The sequence below is a fragment of the Apteryx mantelli genome, chromosome 4 (assembly GCF_036417845.1).
Source record: "Apteryx mantelli isolate bAptMan1 chromosome 4, bAptMan1.hap1, whole genome shotgun sequence".
Lineage (NCBI taxonomy): Eukaryota > Metazoa > Chordata > Aves > Apterygiformes > Apterygidae > Apteryx > Apteryx mantelli.
The window spans coordinates 64,060,185-64,087,068 of record NC_089981.1 but is presented as its reverse complement, the minus strand read 5'-3'; the positions used below and the strand labels follow the sequence as shown (position 1 = coordinate 64,087,068).

General features: G+C 57.5%; 2 protein-coding genes across 6 annotated transcripts; both read left to right on the top strand.

Moving 5' to 3' along the window:
* The first annotated feature begins 109 nt into the window (after positions 1-109).
* Positions 110-17,125, top strand: LOC106483053 (placenta growth factor-like). 5 transcript variants are annotated; one of them, XM_067296816.1, is made up of 7 exons: positions 110-292; positions 11,750-11,789; positions 12,531-12,724; positions 13,618-13,694; positions 15,569-15,598; positions 15,687-15,749; positions 16,485-17,125. In XM_067296816.1, the coding sequence occupies exons 1-7, from the start codon at positions 149-151 to the stop codon at positions 16,504-16,506; spliced, it is 570 nt and encodes a 189-aa protein (XP_067152917.1). In that variant the 5' UTR covers positions 110-148; the 3' UTR covers positions 16,507-17,125. The 5 variants fall into 5 exon arrangements, with proteins under 5 accessions (XP_067152917.1, XP_067152916.1, XP_067152915.1 ...); XM_067296815.1 differs by having other exon boundaries at positions 12,528-12,724; positions 15,687-15,706; XM_067296814.1 differs by having other exon boundaries at positions 12,528-12,724.
* LOC106482869 (snake venom vascular endothelial growth factor toxin-like) lies at positions 16,727-25,115 on the top strand. The gene is made up of 7 exons (XM_013940545.2): positions 16,727-16,795; positions 20,216-20,356; positions 21,582-21,624; positions 22,058-22,254; positions 23,857-23,936; positions 24,523-24,551; positions 25,105-25,115. The coding sequence occupies exons 2-6, from the start codon at positions 20,291-20,293 to the stop codon at positions 24,539-24,541; spliced, it is 405 nt and encodes a 134-aa protein (XP_013795999.1). The 5' UTR covers positions 16,727-16,795; positions 20,216-20,290; the 3' UTR covers positions 24,542-24,551; positions 25,105-25,115.
* The last annotated feature ends 1,769 nt before the right edge of the window (positions 25,116-26,884 follow it).

Here is a 26,884-nt window from a genome sequence, read left to right as displayed (position 1 = left end):
GTGTTCCCCTCCCCCGCCCGGGCAGGCCCCACCCCGCCGGGGCTTGTGGGAAGGCGGCGGACCGAGCCGGGCCGGGGGCGGCGGCGGCGGCGGCGGCGGCGGCCCGGCCCGGCCCGGCCCGTGGCTCTGCGTGGGCACCCCGCCGGGAATGGCTCCCCCAGGGCCGCCCGCAGTGCCAGGGCGGGGGCCCGCGGCCTGGGCCCTCCCCGGGTCGTCGCCACCGAGGGAGCCTGGCGCGGTGAGGCTGCGGCAGCCCCGGGCAGGCCGCGACGGGACCCCGGACCGGACCCGGGTACTCTTGGGCCCGAGAGGGGAGCGGGCTCGGCAGAGGCCTCAGTGCGGGAGAGCTGCGGCACCAGCCTGGCCCAGCCTCGGGCTGGTGGAGGCCGCACTGGCGCAAAATCGTGTCGTAACAAGGAGGTGTTGGAGCTGGGCAAGCTGCAGACGTGACTGTCCTGCGGGAGGGAACTGCCTAGGTGTGCGCTGGATCTGGCGTGACATCTCCCAGCAGGGCTCCTCTCAGGATGCTGCCCAAGGCCTGTGTAGCACATGCTAGCTGGGCCCTCCAGGTGGGCACTGACTGAACAGCAAAGTTACTTCTGCCTGAAGTGGACAAAGGAACCGAGGAAGAGCCCAAGCTCCTGTGTGAGGAGCAGCAGAGGAAGAGGTGTCTGCGTGGGGCAGTGTCTAGCCGTGTCCCACAGTGGATGCCTCTGCAGCGAGGGCATGCGCTGGGCCTGGCACAGGGAGAGTCCACATGAAGGAACGTCGCGTTTGTGCTGCAGAGCAGCAGGGAGGGAATCGGGTCTGTGCCGAGCAGCAGGGAGAGTCCGTATGCGGCGATTTACTTTGGACAATACAGTGTTCTAGATGTGTAGAGCCAAAGCAAATGGGGTGGGAAAGGCGCAGTTCCTGGCAGTCCAATTGTTCTTGCTGGCAAAGCCAAACCCGACCCTGGATAAGGCAGGAATGTTGCTCCTTTGTGTCTAGTTCCTGGAGTTCTGTGTCCAGGGAGCAGGCAAGAGCAGCAACATAATTCTCATCTCTTCTGCTTTCCCCCATCACTCTGCTCTGTGTCCTGTTCTTTTAGATTAGGAAAACCAGAACGGACTGGTTTACTCTGAAAGCTTTCATCAGGCGCTTGCCAGGGACCAGTAGGGCCCTGGATGCACATCATATCTTTTTTACACTTGTCAGGTCCTCTTAGGACTTGCTCTACAACCAGCTGCCATCCAGGGACTGCTGGGCCCTAGGCACAGTACCAGCAGTTTGTGCGTTGGGTCTTGGGAACATGGTACTGGTGACTTGTCATCCAAGGTCTAGTCTAGTCTCAGAGTCCCTCCATGCCCTTCTCCTCCTGCCACTTCCCCAACCACTCCCATGTACCTGGAAGCCAATGTTTGTGCCAGCCTGGGGAAGCTCGCTGAATCCCTTGACTGCCTGGCAAGATCCGTGTGTCTAGGTTTGCCTGGATGTGCTTCAGCGGTGCCGCTGGCCTGGCTGAAAGTCAGATTTTGCCTCCAATCTGAGCTTGTCTCATCCTTTACCCCGGGGAGAGTCCCTGGAGAATAACAATGTTGCCCTGGTGGGGGCTAGGCTGTGCTGGGCTCAGGCCAGGCCCTGCTGTGCTCGCCAGGCCTGTCGTCCTCTCCTGCCTTTTTTTTTACCCCTTTTTCCCCAGCTTTAGGGTATCCATTTTCTTTCATCTTATGTAAATTGGGGGCTCCTTGGAGCAGGGCCTGTCAAGGCAGCGCAGTTCCCCATTTTGCCCCTCCATGCAGTAACGCTGCAAACAAGCCACAAGAGGTGTGAGGCAGGGGATGGGTGCCTGTCCCCCGTGTGTAAGCATGTGCTTCCTGCATGCCTGCCGGCCGCCTGCCTCTGCCGCTGGCTGTGCCTGCGTTTCACTGTGTGCTGCCTGCCATGGCATGCAGGGACACCCCCCCCCCCCCCACACACACACCCTGGACCGGGGCACGCAGTGAACTGGCCAAAAAAAAAAATCATCGTTTCGGGAGCTTTCCTTTGTTTGTTTACTTATCTCACTAGTAAACAGTGCAGCCCTTGGAGATTAGGCAGGAGGGAGCAAGAGGAAGGGAAACCGGACTCTGAGGTTATGACCTTCTTGTGGACGCTCGGGCTGTTTACATTCCCCTGCTCCAGTCCCAGAGCTATTGCAGGACAGTTTCTTCTCAGCATCTTGCTGGGCTGCAGAGTTTGCAGGCTCCCTGCTCGCGTTACTCCTGCCCTGTTGCCCACAGCACTTCTCTCTGGGCGCTGCCTCCACAGCTGGCTAGAGACAGCTGACAGCCCAGTGTCCCTTGAGGGGCAGAGTCCTGTGCTTAGTCTGCTGCCTTGTATTTCATGAATGGAGAGCCTCCGAATGGGGATTTTGGGAGCTGTTAGACCTGTGGCCTCACGTACCTGAGCTGAGCCAGTGATTCTCCAGAGCTGAAAGGCAAACACTGGTTTCTGGTGGCTTGGAGGGACTGCAATTAAGAGACATCTGGTTGTCATTAGTCAGCAGCTGCTGCCAGGACCCAGTGAGTTAGGCGAGAAGTTGCCCAGGAAGACTGAAAAGGAGGGAGTGGGGAAAAGGAGGGTGAGTGGCACAGTCCTGATGAGGGGAGCAGCAGGGGATGCGGTGCATATGGGGAAGGCAGTTGGAAAGGCAAGTCTTGATGTCCTCCGTATACTCAGCTAAATCTCACTTCTCCTGAGCTGGCTGTGGCAGCACAGGTAATGTGGAGAGGGGGGTCCCTCTGTGCGTCCCTGGGCAGCTGGAAGGAGACTGCCCTGGTTGTCCACAGCCACTGTGTGTTATGGGGCTGGAGCTAGACCCTCCGCCTTCCCTTCTTCTGCCATGGCCACAGATCATGGCTCTGTATGGAGAGAGCTGCCTCCTGCATGCTGCACCCTGCTTCCCTTGTGAGGTACATCCAGCTCACCTGGGAGAGACTTGGCTGTGGGGGCTTCCCAGCTGGTGTGCAAGGAAATTGAGAGGACTGCGGATGGTGCTGTGGGCAAATGGGAGCAGAGCAGGGCATGAGCTGGCCAGCTGAGCAAGGGAGCAGCACGTACATTTTCTGGGCCTGCAGAAGAGCTGAAACTTGGCTCACCTCCTCAGATAGCTGCCCAGGGTAGCATGCTGCTCTGCTGTCAGGGATGGCTGCTGGAGGCACCCCTTTCCCTGTCCAAGTGCAAATTGCTTCCCCCCTCAACCCAATTAATTTTGCATTTAAGATAGCTGTCTCCTGGGGGGCTGAATTTAATCCCCCAATCCCTTCAAGTGCTAGTGTAAGGGAGGCGGAGGCAGGATGGAGGCTGGGTGAGAGTCCAGGAGTGCAGGAACATTGTGTGCTGGGAGGCTGTTTGGATTAGAAACTCTCTGCGGATCAAGTGGGCTGGATGAAACGCCAGGGAGGGGAATGAGAGTTTGCTGAACTCTAGTAATTGGACTCGCCTGTAACACCCGGATAAGAAAAGTGAGCTGTTCACGCTCAGCGCAGATGAAGGGAAGGAGCCAGCACGCAAAAGCCAGCAGAGACACAGCCTCGTAAGAATAACAAGGCAGGCTGTCAATACAGAAATTACTGTCAAGACTGGATAGGCAACAAGGGAAAAAGCAGTGTAGGGTTGTCTTGTCACTGGGTGCCTAAGCCACTTTCTGAACACAAGTGACTTTGAGGAGCAGTTAAGAACTGCACAGTGTGTGGCAGTGGGGGGGACACAAACCACGGCCCAAGGGGAAGAATGCACCATAGGTATCTCTGGTTTAATATGGCTGCTTCTTGGAAGGTCCATGTTCAAAAGCCAGAGTTAAAAACATGGGAGAGGACTCAAGTAAGAAGCTATTACAGCCACAGTAACAGATATGACTGTGCAGCCAGGGAGGCAAAGCTGTAAAGAAGCAGGAGTGAATATGCTGAAGGGCTAAGGGAGTCCAAACCAGTGTTTTCTGCATGCTAGAGGGAAGAAAACAGGCCACTTAGTAAGTTAAAGGAATGAAAATGATGGGCTGAACCAAGTGCTGAATGCATGTTTAAAATGTGAGTTTCTAGGAAAAGAAGACAAAAACCCAAACAAAGAGCTGATGATCAAAAACAGGTATGTGAAAAGCTGGAAAACTCAGCTCTGTGGGTCAGGATAAGCACACAAACGTTTCCTGAGTCATCGGCAGTTTTAGCGTGCTTGAAATTCGTGGCTGACACTGCAGGTTCCAGAGCAAATGTTTTCCTTGACTTCATACGTTTTCCCGGTAACAACTGTCCCCTAAGCTGGTCATTCTTAGTAAAGCATAACTTCTGTAACTGTCTGGATGGACTGGGGGAAACAGGCTGGGTTTGCTAAGGGTGCCTTAGCCAGGCTAACGCAGCTCTTCGGCAGGTGCCCAAGGGGAGGAACAGGACCAGTTCAGTGTCTCAAGTTAGCAAAGCATTTGATACAGCTTGTCAGCTTGCATGCGTGTACACCTATCTCTGCCTGAAAAATACCTGATGGCTCATCCTTACATCAACACGAGTGCCCACAGGCAAATCAAACCCACAGCCAGACCTCTGCGATACCAATACAGTCCGTGATCCCTACAGGAAACAAGTAGGCGGTTCTGAATCCCTCTCTGGGATCATCTCTTCTGCCAGCGACTTTGCCGTTCATCCCCCTCCTTTTTGTAGCCTTAAAATAGAGACCGAGGCTGGGAAGCAGGACAGTTTTTTCTAGGGCTTGTTGTGGAAGTGACCCACGCTAAAGGGCCAAGTGGGCCATGCAGCTTGGACTGCCCCTCACCCTTCCTGACCTCCGGGGAAGGGAGGGGGAGGCATGGGAAGCTGGCATCAAAATGCCTCTGCTGGATATGAAACCTCACTTGTCGGCTTGTTAGTCTGCCACGGTTCCCCAGATCTCCTCTTAGGACGTAAGCAGCTGGAGGCAGCAAGTTCAAAGGTGAGGCTGGTCAGGAAGAGGTGAGGGAAGCGTGGGAAATAACTGACTATCATGTAGGAAAACAAGCCTGAGTAAGGGACAAGGGAGCATGGTGCCGGGCCAGTCGGATATTGGCCAGGCACCATGCACCACAGCTGGCAGCGCTTCATGAATGGTGCGTCAGGCCTTTGCACCCGGAAAAGGTGTTGGCTTTGCTTGGTGCTGCGGCCATGAGAGGCAAAAGCAGATCAAGAGCCTGCTGGCACCAGGCGGGCACTGTGCTGGGGCTCTGTCCCTGCTCTGAGCGCGCTGGGCAGCCCAGCTTGGCTGCGGAGGAGGCGATGCTGCAGGGCTGATCGGCGTGCGTCCCTCCAAGCTGGGCAGTGGGTTCAGGGAAGCTTCTGAGAAAACCTGGCATCGCTGCTGTCGCTCCAGGAAGCCAGGTCCTGGGGGTGAAACAAAGCGCGGCCCAGACGCTTTGTGGTCACCGAGGGGTCCGTGACACTAACAGTCTGGGCTGCTTCCTGGTCACCGGCCAGCTCCGCGCGGTTCCTCCATTCAGGCGCTCCCCGTGGCTGCAGCTGGGCGCCAGGCTCGCCGGCGCTCATTGTCTGCTGCCGCGCTCATGCGAACTATTCAGCAGCTGCCAGGTCTCAGAGCAAGGCAGGGATGAGCCATCCCTCCACCCCCGCTGTGGGATAGGCTCCGGGATGAAGCCCTGCCGAAGCACACGTTCGCTCCTGCCGGGGTGAACCGGTGCAGAGCCTGCGTGCACAATCCAGACGCATGTTGTCCCACATCCCCCTTATCAGCCGGCAATGCCAGGGAGCAGAGCTGGGAAGCAGCCCAGGCTGCTGCCCTGTCCTGCACAATAGAGGAGGCTGCTGCTCCCCTTCTCCTCACGTGTTTGCCTTCCAGAGCCAGGCAGAGTCCTGCCGTCCCTATTATTTTGCTTTGTGTCAATATTATGACAGCTAAAAGCAGGAGAACTGCATCCACATGATAAGCAAGCAGAGGCTCTGGGCTGGGCGTGGATTGTGTTAGACTTTGGCAGGGGAGAAAAGTGCCTGGCAGCCCCTGCCCATGGGCTCCTTGGATCAGGAGAAGCAGGAGCCGAGGGAGGCGATGGGCAGGGGCAGAGTAATGAGTGATTTTTACCCATGCATCTCTCCTCTCGGGTAAACACTCACTGCCCCTTTCCCAGGGGAGATGATACACATGGTAGATGTGTCCTGAGGGAAGATAGCCACAGACTGCTTTGTTTTCTGATGGAAAAGTAACCTGTCTCTCAACCCAGCCCTGCTTTCAGGGAGAGAGGGGCTGTTCAGCTCCTGCGGGGAGAGTCCCATCCCTCCCACCCTGCCTGGGCCTGGGGCTTTTCATCTCCGCTGGCGGTGGAGGGCCATGCACACAGTGCCGCGCCAGAGCCCTCATCCTGTGCCTGCTCTGGTTACAGCCCCCTCAGCTAGATGGTGCCTGGAGCCTGCTGCCATTCCACAGCTGCTGGAGAGAAATGTCCAGGGTGTTTCTGGGGTTACAGGGCTCTGCTCCCACCCAGAGGCACTCTGCGCTTCAGGAGCTGCAGGGCAGAGTGGGGTTAGCTGTGCTGTGGGTGCTGCACCCCCACTTCCCCCTCTGGACCCTCAGCACTTTGTGCACGAGGGGCTGTTCCTTCGGCACGGTGACTGCAGGTCCCATGGAGACTTTCTCCCGCTGCTGGGAAGCTGCTGATGCAATGCTTACCTGTAGGCACCCACATAGGCTTGGTGCTGTGGTTCAGCTCCCCGGGTGCCTCACCCTGCTGCAGGGCTGCGCTCTGAGGCAAATGGCCGCGTCCCAGCCGAGTCCCTGCCACACGGGGCTGCCTGGCTGGGCGGGCGCGGGAGCGCTGCGCTGAGCAGCGTGTGCTCTGCGTGACTCCCCCGCCAGGCACGCCAACTGCCTTGCGCTGCCCTGGTGCTGCTGCGTCGCGGCCGGGCTGGGACATGGTTGGTGGTCGCTAACCCTCCTGTCCGTCACCAGCATCACTTTGCTGCCTGCCCGCAGCTTTGCCTTTGTGGGAACGTGACTGGCTCCCGCCCCAGGCCCAGCCTCGGCATTAAACTATGTGTGCACTGAAAGCGCAGGCATGCAGCTGAGCAGCAGCTGGTACGCCAGCTGCCGGACCTGCTCCTGGAGCACCATCCAGCCCCTGGCCATGGCTTCCTCAGGATCTGGGGCCTTGGCGTGCCGGAGAGCTCCTCTTCGGTGGCATCGCCCCGGCCCCCGTGTATTCGTGGGGAGTTATGTCTGCGCAGGAGCAGCGGCCGGGTGCAGCGCCAGGCTTGTCAGGTGCTCCCCTTGTGAGGGACTCCTGCCTTGAGCGCTCTCGGGCAGCCCCGGTGCCCCCGTGAAGATGTCCCGCACCTCTCTGGGACTGTGCCGGCCTGGGGCTGGCCCTCCTGCCTCCGACCTGCAGGCAGCGCAGCGTGGGGAAGGAGCGGGGTGAGCGCGGGGCTGGAGCCCAGCTCTCCTCCAGGCACAGGGCTCAGCCGTCAGGTGTCGGCAGTTTCGACCAGCCCTACAGAGAGGCCGTGGGTCCCTGGGAGAGGCTGAATCCACCCCAAGGAACAAAAATAAACAGCAGAGTTCCTGCCACGTGCAGCTGGGGCTGACTAATGCCAGCCGCTTCCGGCTGCCTCAGACAGCAACAACAGGCGCCGCGAGGCACAATGTTCGGGGTGCGCAGCACAGCCCATTTCCCCCTATTGTCAGCCGCCTCCTCGGCAAACAGCTCCCCTGCACACCTGGGCTGGCAGGCCGCTTTGACACCACAAGAATTTGCAGCGAGGAGCAAGGGATGTGCCGTCGCCGTCACCCTGCGCTGGAACTGAGCCCCCTTCCCTCGCCCTTTGTGCCACACGGCACCGTCGGAGCCTCCTGCAACGCCAAGCCAGAGCCGCGGAAACTGGCTGCGCCCCCGCCCCAGCCGCCCCACGCGGCTCTGCTGGTGCACGTTGGGCTGGGGAAGGACACGGGGCTGTTCTGAAGTCTAAACCCAGGTTTTCCGCTGCAGCCACACAGCACTGAGGCCCCGCAGACTTCCCAGTGCTGTTGGGTGGCTGCTGATGGTGACCGGTGGCGAAGGCGCTGCCATGCTGCGCAGCCTGTGTCCGGCCCCGGCGAAGGCACTGCCACGCTGCGCAGCCTGTGTCCGGCCCTGGCCGCATGCCCCTCTCGGTGCCCAGCACCATGGGAGCTCTGAGGAGCCCTTCAGGTCCCAGGTACCTGGCCGGGCTGCCGTAGGCTGCTTCCTTTTGGAGAAATGCTAATGATCCCAGGGGTCGTGGATGCAGTCCTGCTCCTTTACAAGGGCGGTAGTCAACTCTGTGTTCCCCTGAAGAAAACAGCAGAGATCTCCTGGCAGAAAAATCTGGGTCTGCCTCTCCAGAAAGGCTTGTGCCCAGGAGGAGCCCCCCACCAGGCCATGTCTGTCAATGTCTCTTGTTCTTTGGTCCTTTCCCACTCCTGCATATGGATACACCTGGCTGCAACCTGGCAGTTGCCAGCTCCCTGCCTTCTGCTTTCTGCCTCAAAGCCCTGCTCTGCTCCTGAGACATGATCTGCAGAAAATTGAGCTGGTTTATCTCAGGGCTAGATATGAACTAGAGTCCTCCCACTATGATATGGGATCATAGGAGAATAAGAGCCATATCACAGAGCCAGAGAAAGCAATCAAATCTAATGAAGGACATCAGCGCTCTAGGATAAAGCATTAGCCTGAGGAGCCCAGCATGTCACATTTTTGTGCTGCTTTGACCTTGGAGAGTCTCACCACAGCGCAGGGTGGAGGTAAGCTGCCAGGAGGGGGTGGGAGCTCGGAGGTGCCTCGTCCCCGGGCGAGGGGCAGAGCCCCAGCAGCCTGGGGATGGCCTCTCCGGGCACCAGACCACATGGGTTTTGTCACTTCCCCTGGGAGGAAGCCTCCAACCCTGATCAAACTTCGTCTGGTGTTGTAAATAGCAGCAGCACGAAAATAGTGACCTGAGGTTTTGAGGGCTGTTCTCCAAAGGGTTAGCGGCGATGCAGGTCCTGGATACCATCAGCTTAAGAGGAAAGCAGGGTTTTGTTGACATGTTTTCATCGGAGATGCTGAAGGTGGGATTTTGGAGGGCAGAAGATGCCTGTGAGGGGATCTTGATCCTAAAATGGGTAGGATAGAAAAGAGGGCTTGGCGAGAGCTGCAGCGTGCAGCCTGTGGGGAGCAGGGGGCGGGAGAGCGGCTGCCTGTGCTGGGATCCGTCAGGGCTCACAGGCAGGCTGGGCTTTGCCTTCGTGTCCCCTCCAGAAGACGGCAGGGCTGCGCAGCTGTGCGGCTGCAGCCGGGCCCTGGGCCCGCTGCCCTGGCTGGACCTGCACGGGGATCACCCGCAGAAAGGAAGCAGCACTGTTTCCGCTCGCCTCCCTCCCCGGCACGGCAAGCAGAGCAGGGAGGTGGGACAGGCATGCGGTGGCATATACGAGCTGATGCTCTCAGCCCACAGCTGCTGCAGCAGGGTTGCCATGGGGGAGGCATCCTGCCCTTTAAGGAAATGTCGCTATTTGCTTTATGCCCCTGACTGTTCCCGTGAGCCTTGTCCGTCTCCTGTTCTCAAAATGCACAGCTCTGCTCCCCGGAGCCTTGTGGGAGGCAGTCTGAGAGACACACTAGTGCATTTATAGCATCACATTGGACATCCAGCCTTGTCCTGCAGCTGGGGAAGGATAGGCCTGGCCCCCAGGGAAGGAGCATGACAGATTGAAAGCGAGCGGCCATGGCCCCAGCCAGCTGGATGTTTCTCCCGTTAGCAGGAGGATGTTGCTGGTCACAGGTTACCAGTGTCCAAATATTATTTCTCTGCTCATGTCTCTGCTCCACGCAACCCAGAAAGGGGATGCTCATCCCAGGAATGTAAACTCTGTCCAAGGCCTCTGAGGAAATAGCTGCAGCCCAGGAACAGGACTGCACTCAACAATTAAGGGCTGGTCTCCCCGGCCACATGGCTCCTGGGGGGAGCCCTTTGCTCCAATGCCAGAGGCTGGCCTCGTGTCTGAGAGGTGGCCCCAGGGGACCTTCCTGCAGGGACAGGTGTGAGGCCCTCTGTGGTCATGGTCTTTGCAACAACAGGATCCTGTCTTTCGAGCAAGTTGGCAGCCTTCACTGCTCAGGGCAGCCCCGTGACGGGGCTCTTGGATGGAAGGAAATGCTCCCTCCACTCCCCCAGCACCAAAGCTGTCCCCAGGGGCTGGGGACTCCCCTGGCCCAGGGGCCGGGGGATAGCGAAGGGGGAGTGCGGGCAGACAGGGCAGCGCCAGGCACTGCAGGGAGGGCTTTGCCTGCTCTTTGCTGCCCACCTGGGGCAGCAGCTTCAGCAGGCACCAAGCCCCACAGCGGCAGCCTCAGGCAGCCACAGTGCCGTGCAGCCAAGCGACAAGCTCCATGGAGCCGGGCTGTGCTGGCCCTCCTTGCACGCTTGCCGAGCAGCAGCTCCCTGCTAACGGGCCAGGCCAGGGACCAGCAGCTCTGACACAAGCTCAGCGGTACCAGTGCCCAGGGGCCAAACACTCGCTGATGCTTGAGCCACTGCCACCCGCATGGCCCTGCGGCGCTGGGGACAAGCAGTCAGCGTGTGCCCGTACCCCGGGGGCAGAGCCAGGCAGGGAAACCCTGGAGCAGCCTCCCCGCTCTTCCAGGATGACAGAAATGCGAATCCTAGCAGGGACACGGAGCCCGTTATTACCCTGGGATCCACGTTCCCAAGTGGATCATGTTGCCCGCTGGCAACTCTTCCCTTCCCACCTGTGTTAGCTATGGCTTTCCCGGCCACCCGGACTTAAAAAGAGAACTGAAAAGGTCACAGAGCTCCTTTGGATTCACCCTCAGCAGTGGGGTTTGGCCTGGCCACCCCAGACCCACTCTGGGGAATTGCTCTGTAGCCAGGTGATCCCCGGTGCTCCCAGCCGCGGCCTGGCTCGGCTGTGCCTCCCCCCGCACCCCTGGGACCCTCGCGGCAGGTGGGACATAGGACACTGTCCCTGGGGCCCTGCGGGGCTCCGGCGGCCCTGGGGGGCTGCGCGGGCGCGGGGCGTGTGTCCGGGAGCCCGGCGAGGCGAGGAGCGCCACAGCGGCTCCTGCTCCCGGCCCCGGGGACGCACCGGGCTTAGGCCGGAGCCGCGAAGGGCCGAGACGCAGCCCGAAGGGGAGCCGCCGGTGCCGGTGCCGGTGGGGCACCTGCTCCCGCCCGCGGCCGGGCGGGCCGGGGAGGCCGGGGCGGGCCGGGGCGGGCGGTGGGAGGGCCGGGGCCCGGCGGCGGTGAAATAGGGCGGCGGAGCGGGTGCGCTCCCATGGCCCGGCGGAGGCGGCGGCGGCGGGCGCGGCGGCGCGGCGGGGCCGGGGCCGGGGCCGGGGGGGGGCGCGGCGGGGCCGGGGCCGGGGGGGGGCGCGGCGCGGCGGGGCCGGCCGCTGCCCGGCGGCGGCGGCGGGGCGCCATGGCGTGCGCGGCGGCGGCGGCGGGGGCCCGGCGGCGGCGGCGGCGCTGAGGCGCGGCGGCGGCGGCAGCGATGCGGCTGCTCGGCGCCTTCCTGCATCTGCTGGTGGCCGGGGCGCTGGGGGCGCCGCCCGCCGCGGTGAGAGCCCGCGGCGCCGGGAGCGGGGCCGCCGCGCCGAGGGAGGGCGGCGGGGGGGGGGGCGCCCGGGAGCGGCGGCGGCGGCGGGGCGGGGGAGCGGCGCCCCCGGCGAAGCCCTTCCCGGGGCCGCGGAGCGGGGGCCGCCGTCCCGCCCGCCTCAGCGCCCGCCTTTCCCTCCCTGCAGGGCCCGGAGGCGCGGGGAGCCGCCGGCTCGGAGGCGCCCGGTGAGTTGGCAGCGGGGCGGCAGCGGCGGGACCCTCTGCCCGGGCTCGGGCTGCGGGACGGAGCCGCCCGCCTGCGCGCTGGGGGGGCCGGAGGGCGCCCGCCTGCCCCGCCGTCGGCAGCCCGCGCCCCGCCGGCGTCCCCCAGCGCTGCCGCCGGGCTCGGGGGCGGCCCCGAGCGGCTGAGGGCTGCGGGGAGCTGCCCCCGGGGGCAGCACCGGCGCCCCTCGGCAGCGCTCGGCTCTGCCCCGCTTGCAGCGCCTGCGGTGACAGGGGGCTGCTGAATTGGGCCCTGCCCTTGGCCCGAAACATTCGGCTTCGCCTCTGCTCTGCCCTTCCCTGCTGGGAAGGCGAGGAGAAGGGAGAAGGGGGCAGCAGCAGGTCTCCAGGACCTTGGGGGTGGCTTCCTTATGTGCTGTGGGGCAGGATTGCTGCTCCTTCCAGGCCTGGAGACCAGGCAGAAGTGGGGAGCCCAGCTGCAGAGAGGGAGGAGGAGGTTGGGACAGACTGAGGAGAGAGGGAGCTGGCAGGCAGAGGGAGAGAGCCCTTCTGGGCGGATGTGGCAACTGCCAGCGCAGTGATGGGCTTACTGAGGGTGCAAGGGGGTCCTCTGCATCTGACCCTGCTGCGGCTGCTTCCCCTGCTGTGAGGTCCTGCTCCAGCACCGGCTGCTGCACGTCAGGATTGGGCTGGTGTTGGGCTCTCTGGATGTCTCCTTATGCCCCTGCGGGTCTCTTCCAGTAGTGACCTTTCGGGAGATCTGGAATCGTAGTTTCTGCCGGCCTCTGGAGCAGCTGGTGGACGTCATTACCGAGTTCCCCAACGAGGTGGAGTACATCTTCAGACCCTCCTGCGTCTCCCTGCAGCGCTGCGGAGGCTGCTGCGGAGACGAGGGGCTCCGCTGCGTCCCTGTGGAGACAAGCACAGTCACCATGCAGGTGAGCGTTGGCTCAGCAAGGGCCTGCGGCTGCAGCTGGGGAAGTGGCTCCCTGCCAAGTGCTGGGAGGTTAAACCTTGCAGCTTTGCCTCCTGAGGACGTCGTAGCAGCATGGATAACAGGGGATGGGGGAGTCTGGCTTACTCAGATCTACTGAAACTCATGCCAAACCAGAAGGGTCCCTCTGCCAGCTTTTGGGGCTTGTCCATGAGGGCAGGTGAGGCAATTCCCCAGGCTCCAGGGCTGGGCTCCCTCCTGCGGTAAGGATCCAGCAGACGTGTGTGGGGTGGCAGTGCCAGGCTAGGGAGCGCTCCTGTGGGGTATTAGTGGGGATTGCGCCACAGAGGAACGTTCCCAGGTGTCCAATCTGAACTCCAGGCTGGCTGGTGTGGACTGACATATGGCAGGGCAAATCCTGTTTCCCTAGGCTGGGGAGCCCTTAGGAGGCTGTGGAAAAGGGGTCAGGAGGAGGCAGCAGCAGTGGGAACAGTCTAGAAAACATGACCTAGAGGGGATATTTAGTTCAGAGAAGGAAAATGTGCCAAGTGGTCAAATATGTGAAAGGTCTCCACAAAGGCAGAAGCAGGAAGTCTGCTCTAAGGTTGGGAAGTCCCAAGAAGAGGGGACTTAAATTTCAGCCCTGAAGACGGGGCGAGGCACCAGGAGAGCCTCCTGAGCTGCCCGGGCCACCTGGCCTGGCTGCGCTGCACCGCGCGCGGAGGTGGAGGCTCGACTGCTGGCAGTCCCGAGGAGCAGGTTAGACACGCATCTGCCTGAGAGGCTGGGGGCAAAGCGAGATTGCCCTGAGGTGGAGGAGGCGAGACAGTGCTTTGCAAGTCCTTCCAGCCACGTCTGCTCCCACATGCCGGGAAACAACCTTTGTTCCTCTTTCAGCTCCTGAAGATAAAGCCAAGCGGAGAGGCGCCCTATGTGGAGATGGCCTTCACTGAGCACAAGCGCTGCGAGTGCAGGTAGGGACCCTTGGGCTCGTTTGGCACCGCTGTGCCCCTGCAGCCAGAGCAGCCTCGGCAGCTTGTGTCGCTGCTGTGCGTGCGTGTCCCAGGCAAATGGCCTGCTGCAGGCAGCCTTCGTGAGCTGCCTGGGGAGAGCCAGGCAAGGCTGGCGGCTCTGAATGCAAGGGCCCATTTGGGGCAGCTGGTCCCAGGCACTGGCTCAGTGGAGAGCTCTGGCCCAGCGCACCTGAGCATGGCAGTGGCTCAGGGAGAAAGCTGAAGTGCTGGGCCTTGAATCTCCATTTTGAGGAGGCTGCCCCATCTGGGGACAGGGCCTTAGGGCTGACCCACAGGGAGGGATCTGGACTGACAAAAGCTTAATCCCCAGCCTGGCCTTGTGCAGACACGCAGCACTGACCTGACCAGGCGTGGATGCATGGCACTGACCTGGCATGAAGCTAACCTGTTGTGGTGCTGACACTGCTGCGCAAGCAGTGTGAGCTTGGACAGGCTGGGCTCTGCGTGTGCAGCCCAGCGTGGGAGGGCTGCCCACAGCTGGAGCAGTGCTGATCCTTGGTGCAGAGCCTCTCCAGCACCACCTCGTGGGCCACTCTCCCATGCAGCGGGTCCCTGCCATCTGCTCTCCATCACAGTCTGAAGACAATTCATTATTGCAAAAACTGGGGAGTGAGTGTCCTATCAGGCAGCTGCTGGATGTGATCCTTGCCCAGAAGAGCCTGAGGATCCCTGTGCTGGTATTCCCCCTGCAGTTGTAAGCATGACTGTGCTGGAGTGGACCCATGGCCCATGTAGCTCAGTGCTGTCTCTAGAGCCATCCATCAGTGGATGTGTAGGGAGGAGTGGGAACCAGTGCTTCCCCCTGCCTCTAGCTGTTTTCCCTGCAGGGGATTTCCTGAGCCTGTTTTGGTTTTCCTACTTAGGGTAACTCCCAGGGGATCTCTTGCAAGTACTTGTGCAGTCAGTCTTTGAACCCGTGTAAATTTTTTGTATCTGCAGCACCCTTTTGGCTTCTCTCTAAGCAGCTTTCCTCATCCTTATGTTGTTCCCCTTTGAATTTTAGCAGAAGCATGGTGGAAACTTTGGCATTGGCTCCTATTGGGAATAGTGAGTCCAAGTATGTCATGACTGCTGAACTGCCACTGAGATTTTTGAAGCAAATCCTGTGTGTAGAAGGCTGAGAGGAGATCTTATCAATGTGTACAAGTATCTGAAGGGAGGGTGTCGAGAGGATGGGACCAGACTCTTTTCAGTGGTGCCCAGTGACAGGACGCGAGGCAACAGGCACAAACTGAAACACAGACACTTCCATCTGAACATGAGGAAAAACTTTTTCACTGTGAGGGTGACAGAGCACTGGAACAGGTTGCCCCGAGAGGTTGTGGAGTCTCCTTCTCTGGAGGTATTCAAAACACGCCTGGACGCAATCCTGTGCAATGTGCTCTAGGTGACCCTGCTTGAGCAGGGGGGTTGGACTAGATGATCTCCAGAGGTCCCTTCCAACCTCAGCGATTCTGTGTTACTTGGGACCCTGCATTTCCATATACCAGCTGCTCTATGAAAACAGTCACTGAGAGCAATTAAAAACAATCTATGCTTCATGTCCTGATGGGTGAAATGTCATGGTCCACAGGGGAGTTGCCAAAGTTGGTCATCCCCTGCCCCTTTGCTGTCTGTTTTCTTTCTGCATATTGCAGTTTGCTCCTGGGCGAGGAGTTGATAATGTGGGGAGAAGTCATATTGGGTCTATTTTAAGCTTGAGTCGTAACCCATCTAGATTGTGCTACACATCGAGGCGTTTCAATAAACCACCCCCAGAAGCACAATATACAGCACTGCCCGAATAACCTTTTCACTCTGTCCTTCCTCCCCAGGCCACGGCAGGACCTGATGAAATCTGGGAGGTAAGTGGCACTGGGGGCAATGCTACAGGTGGGGGTGCTGCTGCTTGCTTCCCACACGTCAGTCTCTTGTGCTCCTTTTCTTTTGCAGGAGGAGATCGAAGGGCCGAGGTAAGAGAAGACAAAACAAGAAGAGACGTAAAGACTGTGAACTGTAAGTTAGCAGGGGCAGATATGGGCAGTGTCTTTTGGGTTAATTTGTTCAGAATAAATGGTTAAGTTTTTAGGTCTTTAACTGATGCTGTGAATAATGGTGCAAAACAGGGGGCTGGGGAATAGACCTTTTTACTGAAGGCTCAACAGATGCTCAAAGCTGCCCATCTTTGGGGATGGGTGGACTGGATAATTTGATGGTGTGTAGATAAATTGCCATCACAGACCACTTTTTAATCCATTAACTTCCAGTTTCAGCCTCATCTTGCTGCCAGCCATGTCTTTACTGCAGTCCTTGGCTAGCCCTTGTTTGGGTTACTCTGTCCTTTCCGGCCATGTATCTAGCTGACCCTTGTGAACCACTTGATGCAGCAGTCTATACTGGACTCCTGTCGCTGTGGACACTTCTGGGGTATAGAGCCTGCAGTCAGCGCTTTCCTGTTGTGTTTTTTCCCCTGCTGTGTGACACTTGCTGCTCAGGGCTCAGCCAGCACCTACATCCCAGCATGCTGGGCCCAACACAGCCCTATTGCCTTCTCCTTCCTCTGTGAGCCCGAGCCCCAGCCCCAGCCCCAAGGGGGGCCGCTTGTGGACCCTACCTGCGGCTCAGTGACAGAGGCAGGGCACAGGGGGGCCAAGCCTGTGTGCTTGCAGCTGGGGTGAGCATGGACCCATCTGTGTTGTGGGCAGACCCCCGGCCCCACAGTGCTCACCCTGTGCTGCGCTCTCTTTGCAGATGCGGCACACCACGCAGGTAGCCTCCGCTGTGCCCGTGGCCCCGCTGCTGCCGTCGGGGTTTGAGCCAGTTGCATTTCTGCCCCGCACGTTGGACCAACGGAGCTGTGCCCCTCCGCACAGCCTGGAGGCTGGGGAGCGACGACTGCCAAAGGGAGCAGTCGGCAGGAAAGGGCTGACAGGACTCTTGCTTGCTTCTGGCAGGAGCACGGCCCTGGAGCCAAGGACTCTCCCTTGCCCTCATCTGTGCTGTTTGCAGCAGAGACAGAAGGACGCCTAACCAGGCCTGGGGCCGAGGATGAGGAGCTAGAGGTGCACATCTGTGCTCAAGGGGATCCTGGGGGGCAGGGAGCTGGTAGATGTGCTGCTGGAGCGGGCTGGGTAGAGCATGATTTGACCCAGGGTAGCAGCAGCAGAGTTGCTGCACAGCTGGGGAGGAAGGAAACCTGGGACAGGCAAGGCTGCAGGGCTGCATCTGCCTGAGCCTTGGCATGGGGCAAGCCTGGGAGGGGACCTGGCCTGGGAAGCCCTCTGGGTGGGAAAGGGAGGAAATCGAGGGTGCCAGGGGCCCCTCGTGCTCACAGCCACATCCCAGCCTCACTGTTCACAATAAAATCTGGTTGTCAGAGCCAGGAGCTGGCAGCATGAGCAGTCCTGTCTCCTTTCTGGCAGCTACGAAGCTCTTTTCTGCCAGATCCCCGTCAGTCCTGTGGTGCTGGCACCCCACCATGCCCCAAAGCAGAGTCCTGCAGCACCTGAGGAGCTGCCCTTGGTGTGATGCTGGAGATGGGGCAAACAGTGGGCCAGGACTGAACCTCTGCCCAGACTGGGGGCTAGCCCCTGTGCTGGAGCTTTGGGGGGGGGGGGGAACTGGGAGTGCCTTGGGGAATTGGCCCATCTCTTCCATGCCATAATGTGGGGCCTGGTTGCCTCTTCCTGTTCACCAACCCCTTCCTGCTCTGATCCCAGCCTAAATAACTAGCTGAGGACTGATACCAGCTTGCTTTCCCATGTCTTTCTGTTCTCATCTTCCCCATCTTCCTCCTTGCAGGCACCACAGTTTCCCCCCACTCTCCCTTTCATCTCTTGACTCCTCCATGCTAGTCCTGAACTCCCACCGTGATGCTCTCCAGTCCCTCTCCCTGGCTGGGCTGCTGCAAGGTTGGGGCAGCAGTAGCCAAGGTGCCTGTGGGCCTCTCCACTGAAGAAATACCTCACAAGGGGTCATCCATGCCCTGTCATTCCTCCTGCATGCAGGGTCAGGCAGATGACTGGCCTGCCAGGGACCCCATCTGTCACTGGGAGCCTCCTGGGATGCAGGGGAAGGCTGGTGTCCCTCCACTGGGCTGGCTGCAGAGGCTGCTATTTCCTGCCTTCCTGTGGGTTGCTCTAGGAGTGAGGCACCTCCCTGGGGCTGTGATAACCCCCATAGCTCCCCCAGGTTGGGGGGCAGCCCCAGCTCTGCCCAAGTCCTCGTTTCTGCCTTCCTCCAGCAATGCCCCCAAGTTCTTGCCCAGCTGCAACGCCATCAGCCTGGCCCTAGGGTCGCTGCTCATGCAGTGCAAGGATGTGGGGATGCAGCAGGTCCTGTAGCAGCAGTTCCTTGTCTGAGAAAGCTGGTGGTGGGTGTTTGAGGCATGCGAGCCTCTGTGCTGCCACCACACAGCACGGCATGACCTGTACGAGCCGCACTGGTGGAGCGGGGCATACCCTCCCTGAGCCTGTTTGAGCCCTCTGAGCCCATTTACACTTCTGGCTTCCACAATGTCCTGGGGCAGAGTTTCGCAGTGTTAAGTGTGCTCTGCCTTAAAAACTTTGCATTAAACTCCTACCTGGTTGGGTCACGGAGCACCTCATGGCTTGAGGGGTGGGTAACAGGGACTGCCTGCTCCCCTTCCCACGCCGTTCGGGTCTGCACCTCCGGGGGCCTTTCCCAAGCTCCCTGCTCCGTGCAGGCTCACCACCTCCCTGTGTGCCGTTTCAGCCTGGCTGGGTGCGCTTTGAGGGTAATGAGCGCTGTGCACAGTGCTCGAGGGGCACAAGGGTTTGTACAGCGCCATGGTGGTGGTTTCTGTCTTGGTTTTAAAACTGAAAGTTTTACCATGGCAGTGTTAAACTTTTAAAATGGAAACTACTTAAAAACAAGGATGTTAATTAATTAAAAAAAAAAACATTGCCAAGAGTGGTTATTAGCATGTTTAAAAAGAAAAAGCCCAGTGGCATTTCCTGATATTATTCGGTGCTCAGTGTAGCCTTTTTGGCTATTGCTCATCACTGAGAGTTTTTGGACAACCGCACAGTGCCAGCAGAGCTGAGCCCCTGCCTCATACAGGCATCTAGTGTTGTCCCCCTCCCTCACACATTGCCTGAACTGCCTTAGTGCTGAGTGCGTGGCCTTGTTCTCTGCTTGTTCCACAGTGTCTGGAGCTGCAGGGCAGCACAGGGGCTGTGGAGCAGGCCATGGGCGGTGGGATCGTGGGCCTGTGATGAAGAGGAAGAGAGGAGAGAGATGTGGAGGAAAAGCCAGTGCCAGAGGGATGGGTCCTGTCTCTGGGTGCCTGATGCAGCTCGGGGCCACCGCCAGCTCCCTCGGAGCTGCTCTTGCAGCAGTTGTCACACGTGGGGCTCACCGTGCTGCCCCTGCAACCCTGGGGGTGGCCCTGGTGCTGTGCTAGCCCCCACGCAGGAACGGCATGGAGCAGGCATGGGACTTGGAGGATGGTCACACCCTACCCCATGTCCCTTGTGATCTGCCTGCGCCTCTCTGCAGGGCGAGTTGGTGGGCTGAGGTCTCCTGGCTTAGGTACGTGAGCAGTACCCAACAGCCTGAGGGACTGTTCCTTTGCACTCTTTGGGCAGGCTGCTCTTTTCAGGGCTTCGCTTTGCGCTGATTTAGACAAATCCTGCTCTGTCAGTGTCTGAAATCCCCTTTTTCAGTGCTGTGAGCTGCTGCGCCTGTTCCCTCATGAAGCCCCATCTATGCCCAGGGCTTCCTCTGGTGATGCCCCAGGGCTGTGCACCCCCCAGCCTGTGCCCCAGTGCCTGTGAGGCTGCACATGGCCAGATCCCTGTCTGCTGCCTCCGAGCACTGCTCTGTGTCCCTCCATCCCTCCTCTGCGCCGGGTGGTAGGGGACAGAGCGTTCCTTGTCTGTCTGTCCCCCCACCTGAGCCAGGTTGAAGACAACGAGCTGTGTCGCTGCTGCCAAATCACCCACGCATCTGGGCCGCAGGGGACCACTGGGGACACATGACTGCTTTCACTGGGGAACAGCGCGTCCAGCAAAGACTGTCTGCTCCTCAGTGGGGTCTTGCAGTGCCCAGGTGCATGTGGGCACAGGCCATGCACCCAGGTGCTCCAGTGGATATGGGCACGCAGGCTCCTGCGGGGTCACCCCACTCAACCCCCCTGGAAATGCCCTCAGCAAAGGAGGTGGCGGTGCTGCAAGCCGGCACGGACCCCGCAGCAAGGGGAACACAGAGCCTGAGGCTGCCCCAGCCAGGTGGCCACGGCAGGCCCTGCCATGCAGGGTAGGGTGCAGAATGTGCTGGGGATGGTGCGCAGGCAGTAGGGATGTGGGTGTCTGGGCAGGTGTCAGGGACCTGGCTGTCTGGGAGGGACTGGGCCAGTGCGTGCAGCTCTCCCGCTGCAGCCAATAAGAGGAGCAGATGGGGCAGCGCAAGAGCAGCGGAGGCACCACCAGCACCAGGAGGTTTGGGGTTTGCATCTCCAGGTGACACAGCTCCCTCTGGCTCTGGGACCATGCTCAGGAGACTTTTACTGAGGCCTCAACAGCAAGGGGAACCCAATGAGCCTTAGCACCTTCCTGATGCTCCTTGTGGCCCTGGTGCTCGTGCAGGCATCATGCAGCCAGGTAAGGAGCAACTCCTTTCCCTGCCTCACCCCGTGTCCCTGCATGGAGGGGAGAGTCCTGGGGGGGATCCCTGAGACCTGCCCCCCAGTCTGTAGTGTGTCCAGCTGGGGCAGCTCCAGGGAGGGCATCACTGAGGAAACTCTGTGGCTGGGCTTGAAACACAGCCCATCGCTTGGGCACTTGGGTTATTGGGACCTCTCCCAGCCCCACAGCAGAGCCAGCCCATTTCTGGACACACAAGTAACTTCCACCAAGAGGAGTTGAGCTGTTGGCTCTGGGGATGTGGGGCCCCGTGCTGCCTGCAGCTGCTCCTCCGGCCAGGGCATCCCCCAAGCGGAGCCCCGCAGGCACAGCAGGACCCCAGGGTTCTTGGCCGGCAGGAGGGAGATGCCAGGAGAGCACAGTGGGGTTACAGCCTATCGCCTCCAGCGAGGGTATGCTCAGGGCCATCAGGGAGGCCCTGCCCAAAGCCCTTAGTGAGTAAAAAGGCTCCGAGCTGTGAGCAGTGTGTACAGCAAATCCAGCTGAGCTATGAAACACTGCACAGCCAGGCAAGGATTTCAAACACCTATGTCCTGCCTGCGGGGAGATCTGGCTGGGACTTGGGGCTGGGAGACTTTCTCCTTCAGAGCTGAGAAGGAAAAGGAACATGCTGGAAGAGTTGTAGAGAGGGGCTGTAAAGGTGCCTAGGCAAAATTCTTTGAGAACTGGGTCTAATACCTGATTTTCTCCCTGTAACCTTTTTCCCAGCCTTGTGTTCAAGAGTAGAGACTGATGTCAGGCTAGAATAAACACCAGCTAGTTTTATCCTGTGTTGGAGGCAAACGGAAACGTGAAATGTGGCATCTTCCAGCTCTGCGGAGGGATTCAGCCTGAATGGAAAGGGGCCTGGATAGTCTGGTGCCAAATCAGGGCGGCTGGGAAGAGTGCTGTCAGGGACAGGCTGAAGAGGAATGCCCTCTGTCAGCAAAGGGACACCCTAGAGCATGCCTGGAGAGTAGGGGCAGAGCAATTCAGAGAGCCATGACCCGGGAGCCCTCCTCATTCCAGGGTGACAGGGATGTCCAACAGGACATTGTGCTCTCCTAGTAGTCACGAACAGTGATGTGGGGGGTCAGGATGGGGTGGGGAGATGAGCTCCATCCCAGGGATCTCCCTGCAGCAACCCTGCCCTCCACCCCCACTGCCAGCCTGGGCACTCACTGCTCTGCATTTCCATTCCCAGCAGGAGGATGAGCCTTGTGACGATGCTGGCTCAAGAGAGCAAGGTGAGTCTGTAGCTGCTTTATCTGCCTGTGCTGGTGACCTAGGTCCTGGTACTGTGGGAGCCCAGGATGAAGATACCCCACAGTCTTGTCTGCCAGCACAGGTGGGATATGGGGTTGCACCTGGAAGTAGCTTCTCCATCTCTGGGGGCTCCAGAACCCACACAAGCTTTGAACTACTTGGTGGAAGAAGGAACCTCCTCCCCAGGGCCAGGTTTATCCATACCTGTGGATGAAAAATAGCCCAGCTACTCACTCACTGTCTTAACTGGGACATGACTGTTGAGATGGGACAGGAAGGAGTTGGTGGAGCAGCTGGACACCAGTGTGCCAGCTGGGGAGGTGGCTGGAAGCCTTCTGGTCTGGGCCTGATGTCCATGAGGGGCAGAGCAGGGCTGGCCAGTGTCAGCTTGTCCCCCCTCTGCATTTCTTCCAGATGTGCCTTTTTTGGAGGTTTACAGAAGTAGCTTCTGTCAGCCCTTCCTGATGACTGTGGATGTTTACTCTGAGTACCCCGATGAGGTCAGCTACATCTACAAACCCGCCTGTGTCGCTGTGCAACGCTGTGGAGGCTGCTGTGGAGATAAGGGGCAATTCTGTGCACCTGTGGAGATGGAGATGGTCACCATAGAGGTAAAAGCCAGGCTCCTAAGAGCTAGATGGTTGTGTTTTGACCCTCAGTGGGAACCTGCTCACTGCCAGAGGCATGCTGGTGGCCTTGTAAAGGGAACGGGAGAGACTCCATCCCCAAAGCCGGCAGTGAGCGGAACAACCCCTCACTGATCCTCTGAAGGCAGACAGCAAACGCCCCAGCCCCAGAGCTACCAAATCACATGTCCTTCTCCTGGCTGCACACCCCTTGAGCACAAGCAGCTGCCTCATGAGAGCAATGCGCCACTGGGTTATCAGTGTGCTCTGGCTCTCTGTGTCTCCTTGCACTACAGAGCAAAGGTTTGTTTAATAAAGCTTAAAGAGCCAGAGCTACAGCAAGAAGGTTTGGAAAGAGGGATATAGGGAAGATGAAACATAAACTGGACTCCAGGCTGCATTAGGAACAAAATCTTCTTGTAATTTTAGGGGGTATCCCAGAAATGGCGATGGGGAGATCAGCCCAGAGAGCTGATGTTACAGCTTTGCTGGTAGCTTCTGACTTCCCCAACCCTGGGATGCTGACTGAGCACTGCCTCCCCTCCTCCTGCTTCTTCCAGACATACTGGTCCAGGTTTCCTGTGTAGCTCAGTGCAGAGAAAGAGGCATTGAGTTCCTAAACTCCTGGTTGTGATTGATTAACAATATTTTTCATCCCTATAAAGTTGTGCACAGCCTTTCTGCTTGTTTCAGTGAGCAACATCTGTGGTTTCCAGTGAGTTTTGAGCTCCTGCCAGCCCTCACGTGGATATTTTAGACTGATTGTGAGAAAAATGGCAGCTTTCACTCCCCTCCCCATTATTCATATGTGTTGTTCTTGCTTTGGAAGTTCCCACCCCACCACAAGGGCCATGGGTTCTTCAGCAGGTTGGTCTAATAATAATCCCTAGAATTTAACATCCTCCAGACAGAACAGCCATGGGAAACTTGAAGCCCAGAGATTAAGGGCCACTGTGCCTCAGGGGTCATGTCTGATATTTATCTTCTCGCCTTGTGAGGCTCTTCCTCACAGGCTAGTCCTTTGGGGGTACTAAAGGGGGATGCCTTTGGCTCACTCTCTTCTGTGCTTCCCCCTCCTTATCCCATCCATCTTGCTGACTACTGCCACGCTTCTGGACCTTGCTAGTTCAAACACGGAGTGCTGACGTGGATGTCGGCAAGGGGGGGGGTGTCACCGTGGTGTGCAGGACTGCTGTGGCACAAAGGAAAAACCCTCCTAAAGCAGTGAGGAGAGGTGTTGCTGGGTCTCCATCCTGGGTACACCAGGGGGTCTGTGTGGGGCCAGATTGTACCCCCAGTGGCCCTACCACTGGTGACAGGAGGAACATGTGGGTTCACCACTCCTTGGAGTGTGGAGGGGCCGGGTCAGTGCTGAGGCAGGACAATGGAGGAGCTGTGTGTCAGGGACGCAGAGAAGGGGGCTCTGAAGTATCCCGTACAAGCCACCGTTCAGCTTTCTTTTCCCCAGGCCTGGGGAGCTGCCCTCCCACAGACCTGTTCAAAATCAGCCACGCAATCCTAGCAAAAAGGCAGTGGTCACGGGGCTGGCCCTGCACTGGCAGCGAGTGACTGCTGCTACCCTTCCAGCTCGTGAAGATTTCTCCGAGTATCAAAGAGAGCACCATGGTCAAAAGGGACTTCTTGGCGCACAAGCAGTGTGAATGCAGGTAGGGATGCACTGTGCTTTGCTGTGCCCCTCACTTCACAGGCCTTGAGGCTGCCCTGTGCCTGCAGCCACCGAGCTGCCTTCCTCCCCTCTCTCTCACCCCATTCTCCTCCCTGTGGCCCCCTGTGGGTACCTGTCAGCAGCAGTCCTGGCACTCATGGTCCCCTGTTGGCCAGGAGCTGTGACTGCTGAGGACTAAGTGAACCCAGCATTTCCCAAATTCAGCCCCACTCATCTCTGCAAAGCTCCACTCCCCAGTGAGCTGTAGGAGGTCATTGTGGGCTCCCAAAATGAACAGCCACTTCCTTTGGCTGTGTCTGCCTTGGTGGACGCACTGACCTGTCAAATCACTGGTTTTCGACATCTCCCTTCACTTCCCCAGGACACATTGCTTTAACAGAAGCAATAAAACTCTTTAAATACATAAAGGATGTGTTTGACAATGAAGTCACTTAAGTTTTGTTCCCCTCCCTGTAGGGTCTGCAGATTTCTCTTCACTTCCTCTAGCACTATTACCCCTACTATCCAAACTTTACAGATCCCTTATGCAGGACTTCGCATTTTAACTGTGCTCCTATTCCTTCCAGGCCTGTATCAATCAGCTGAAGTCAAGAAGGTGAGTTGTGTTAGCAGAGTCTCTACTTTTATCCAGGGCCCTAGCTCAATTCCTGCCTCTTCAGATTTCTTTCTTGAAGGAGGAGACCCTGGGCTTTGGTAGGAGTAGAAAGACCCTAAACATTGTGAAGTATAAATGAGCTGGGCAGAAGAACAAGTCTCTGTTAGGTTAATATTGGTTGAATAAATGGCAGAAATGTCTGCCGTGTCTCTGCCATTGAGCAACACTAATCAGATAAACATGCTGAAATTTCTAAGAATAGGTATCTTGGGTTGTTTTGTCTTGTGGTGAAGCACATGAAGAAAGTTGGACCAGAGCCTATAAGTGTCATGAGAGGAAAAAAAAGAACAAAGAAAATGTATCATATTTGGTCAGTGGGTTGTCTTACAAAATAGACCCAATTAAATCTTACCAGAACTGTCCCCTTAGCAATGTTAGGCTTTTCCACTCCCAAGGAAATGGCTTTAGTAAGAATGAGAGTGTTTGTCTGGTTGTTGAACACTGAGCTGAGCAGTACACATGGCTGTTACTTTTTCCATTTTGTTGTTAACAGATCGGCCAACTCTGACAGAGGTAAGCTGAGCCAGGGGAAATCCCCTGCCATCAACGTTGGCAGGGTATGAAGTAGCAGGACAGTGCCAAAGGGATGCTCCCTTTGGGCATCCTGGCCCAGCTCTGGACCCCTCACTCTTCTCCGAGCTCAGGTGCCATCTGGTTGCTCTAGTCAGGTCTGTCTCCCTGGGGAAGGCTGAGGCCTGTCAAAATAGTCCCATGGCAAGTATGGACTTTCTCGGCGGAGACTGAACACAATAGCTGTCCCCAGCTGGCACAGCTGCAATGGCACAACATGGAGCCAGCTCCTGTCAAAGTGAAACTGCCTTTTTAGAAACATTTCCTGTTGAAAGGGGACAAGCCCACAAGTTAACAATGGAAGGGCAAAGATGCAGATGTCTACCGCTTAGTAACAGATTAGTCTTTCTTAGGTCTGACAGGGTATCATTAGGATTTCATTCTAGCTTTTCTTTCTTTGCAGGCCTCCTATCACCTCTCCAAAACGGATGCTATTTGGACCTGGACTGACCATTCCACAGATGCAGTAAATAAATTGGCCTGAGCCACAATTGGTTGATCATTCCTGATTCAGCAAACCTCCTTTGCTAACAGTTGCAGTGATCTAGAGGGCCCTGCAGATGTGGCTTTCCAAGAAAAAGCCAGAAAAAGAGGCCAAAACATGCGCTTCTAGGTTATGCTGAAGAGCAGTATTTTCCATGTGAATAGTACTGGCTAACCACCACCCGGGCTCTTGACTACACTGTCATTTTGCTGGGGCTTAATGCATTTGTGCCAATGATGTTTCCTGTTCCATGTATTTGAATTAAGTTTGTAAAACCAAATGAGGCAGCAAGAGTTAGTAAAATGGCCAACCAAGAACCCAGGGTTAGAGGGGCAACAGCATTCCTTTGCAACATGCAAATAAAAAAAGAATCTGCATTCATTAATGAAATGAGATGGGGAAACATAGATGTAAAAGAGGTATGGTAACCCAATTGCATTCCTGTTGTGTTAAATAGGTTAGCAGGGAACTGTCTGGAACAAGCAGGCCCTTTTAGATGTAGGTAGATGAAAAAGTTATTTAAAACACAGCTAATTATGTACTATAGGAGAAAGTAAATAGGGTTGTAAAGCCAGTATTTAAAGAATGAAAGCTTTATTAATTAAAGTGAATTTATGGTGAATAATGATTATGATAAAACAAGAATACTAATGAAACTCAAAATAAATTAATAAAGTGATAAAGAGGTAATACCGATAAATACATGAGTAACATCTGTGATTGATGTTATCTTTGGTTATGGAATTCAGAATTGAAAAAAGTTTCTAAATTAGTTACAATAAGAACAGTTATAATATTGGTAATTTACACACTATTTTCAAAAGCATGAATGAGAAGCAGCTCAAGATTCTCCAGTATGTCAGAAAATATCATTAAGGATAACCAAGAACGCAGGATTTGTGACACCCAATTTTGGTCAAGCTTTATGTTACCTACATGAGAACTATATAGTATCAAGACCCCTTCTTGCAGCATTCAAAGTATTTTGACCTTGCTTGCCATAAAACCAGATGTATTTTACTTCACTGCTAGCCATTCATTCAATACATCACCTAGAAGAAGTGATAGAAATCTGGTCTGTGGTGGCCTACCATTAAGAAACCCAAATTTGAGAAATCCTGCAGATGACATAGTAACCTGTGGAGGATTTTAGAGCATCTGCAAGCGTTGCATGTGCTTGGGTGTGGAGGCAGGAGCAGAGTCCCAGGCGGGTTCAGTG

Bases quoted from the DNA above. Each gene is read 5' to 3' on its own strand.
- LOC106483053 (XM_067296815.1), top strand. From the start codon at position 149: ATGGCTCCCCCAGGGCCGCCCGCAGTGCCAGGGCGGGGGCCCGCGGCC. The intron at 12,725-13,617 runs GTGAGCGTTGGC...TTCCTCTTTCAG, and splicing joins CAAGCACAGTCACCATGCAG to CTCCTGAAGATAAAGCCAAG. The intron at 15,599-15,686 runs GTAAGTGGCACT...TTTCTTTTGCAG, and splicing joins GACCTGATGAAATCTGGGAG to GAGGAGATCGAAGGGCCGAG.
- LOC106482869 (XM_013940545.2), top strand. From the start codon at position 20,291: ATGAGCCTTAGCACCTTCCTGATGCTCCTTGTGGCCCTGGTGCTCGTG. The intron at 20,357-21,581 runs GTAAGGAGCAAC...TTCCATTCCCAG, and splicing joins TGCAGGCATCATGCAGCCAG to CAGGAGGATGAGCCTTGTGA. The intron at 21,625-22,057 runs GTGAGTCTGTAG...CATTTCTTCCAG, and splicing joins TGCTGGCTCAAGAGAGCAAG to ATGTGCCTTTTTTGGAGGTT.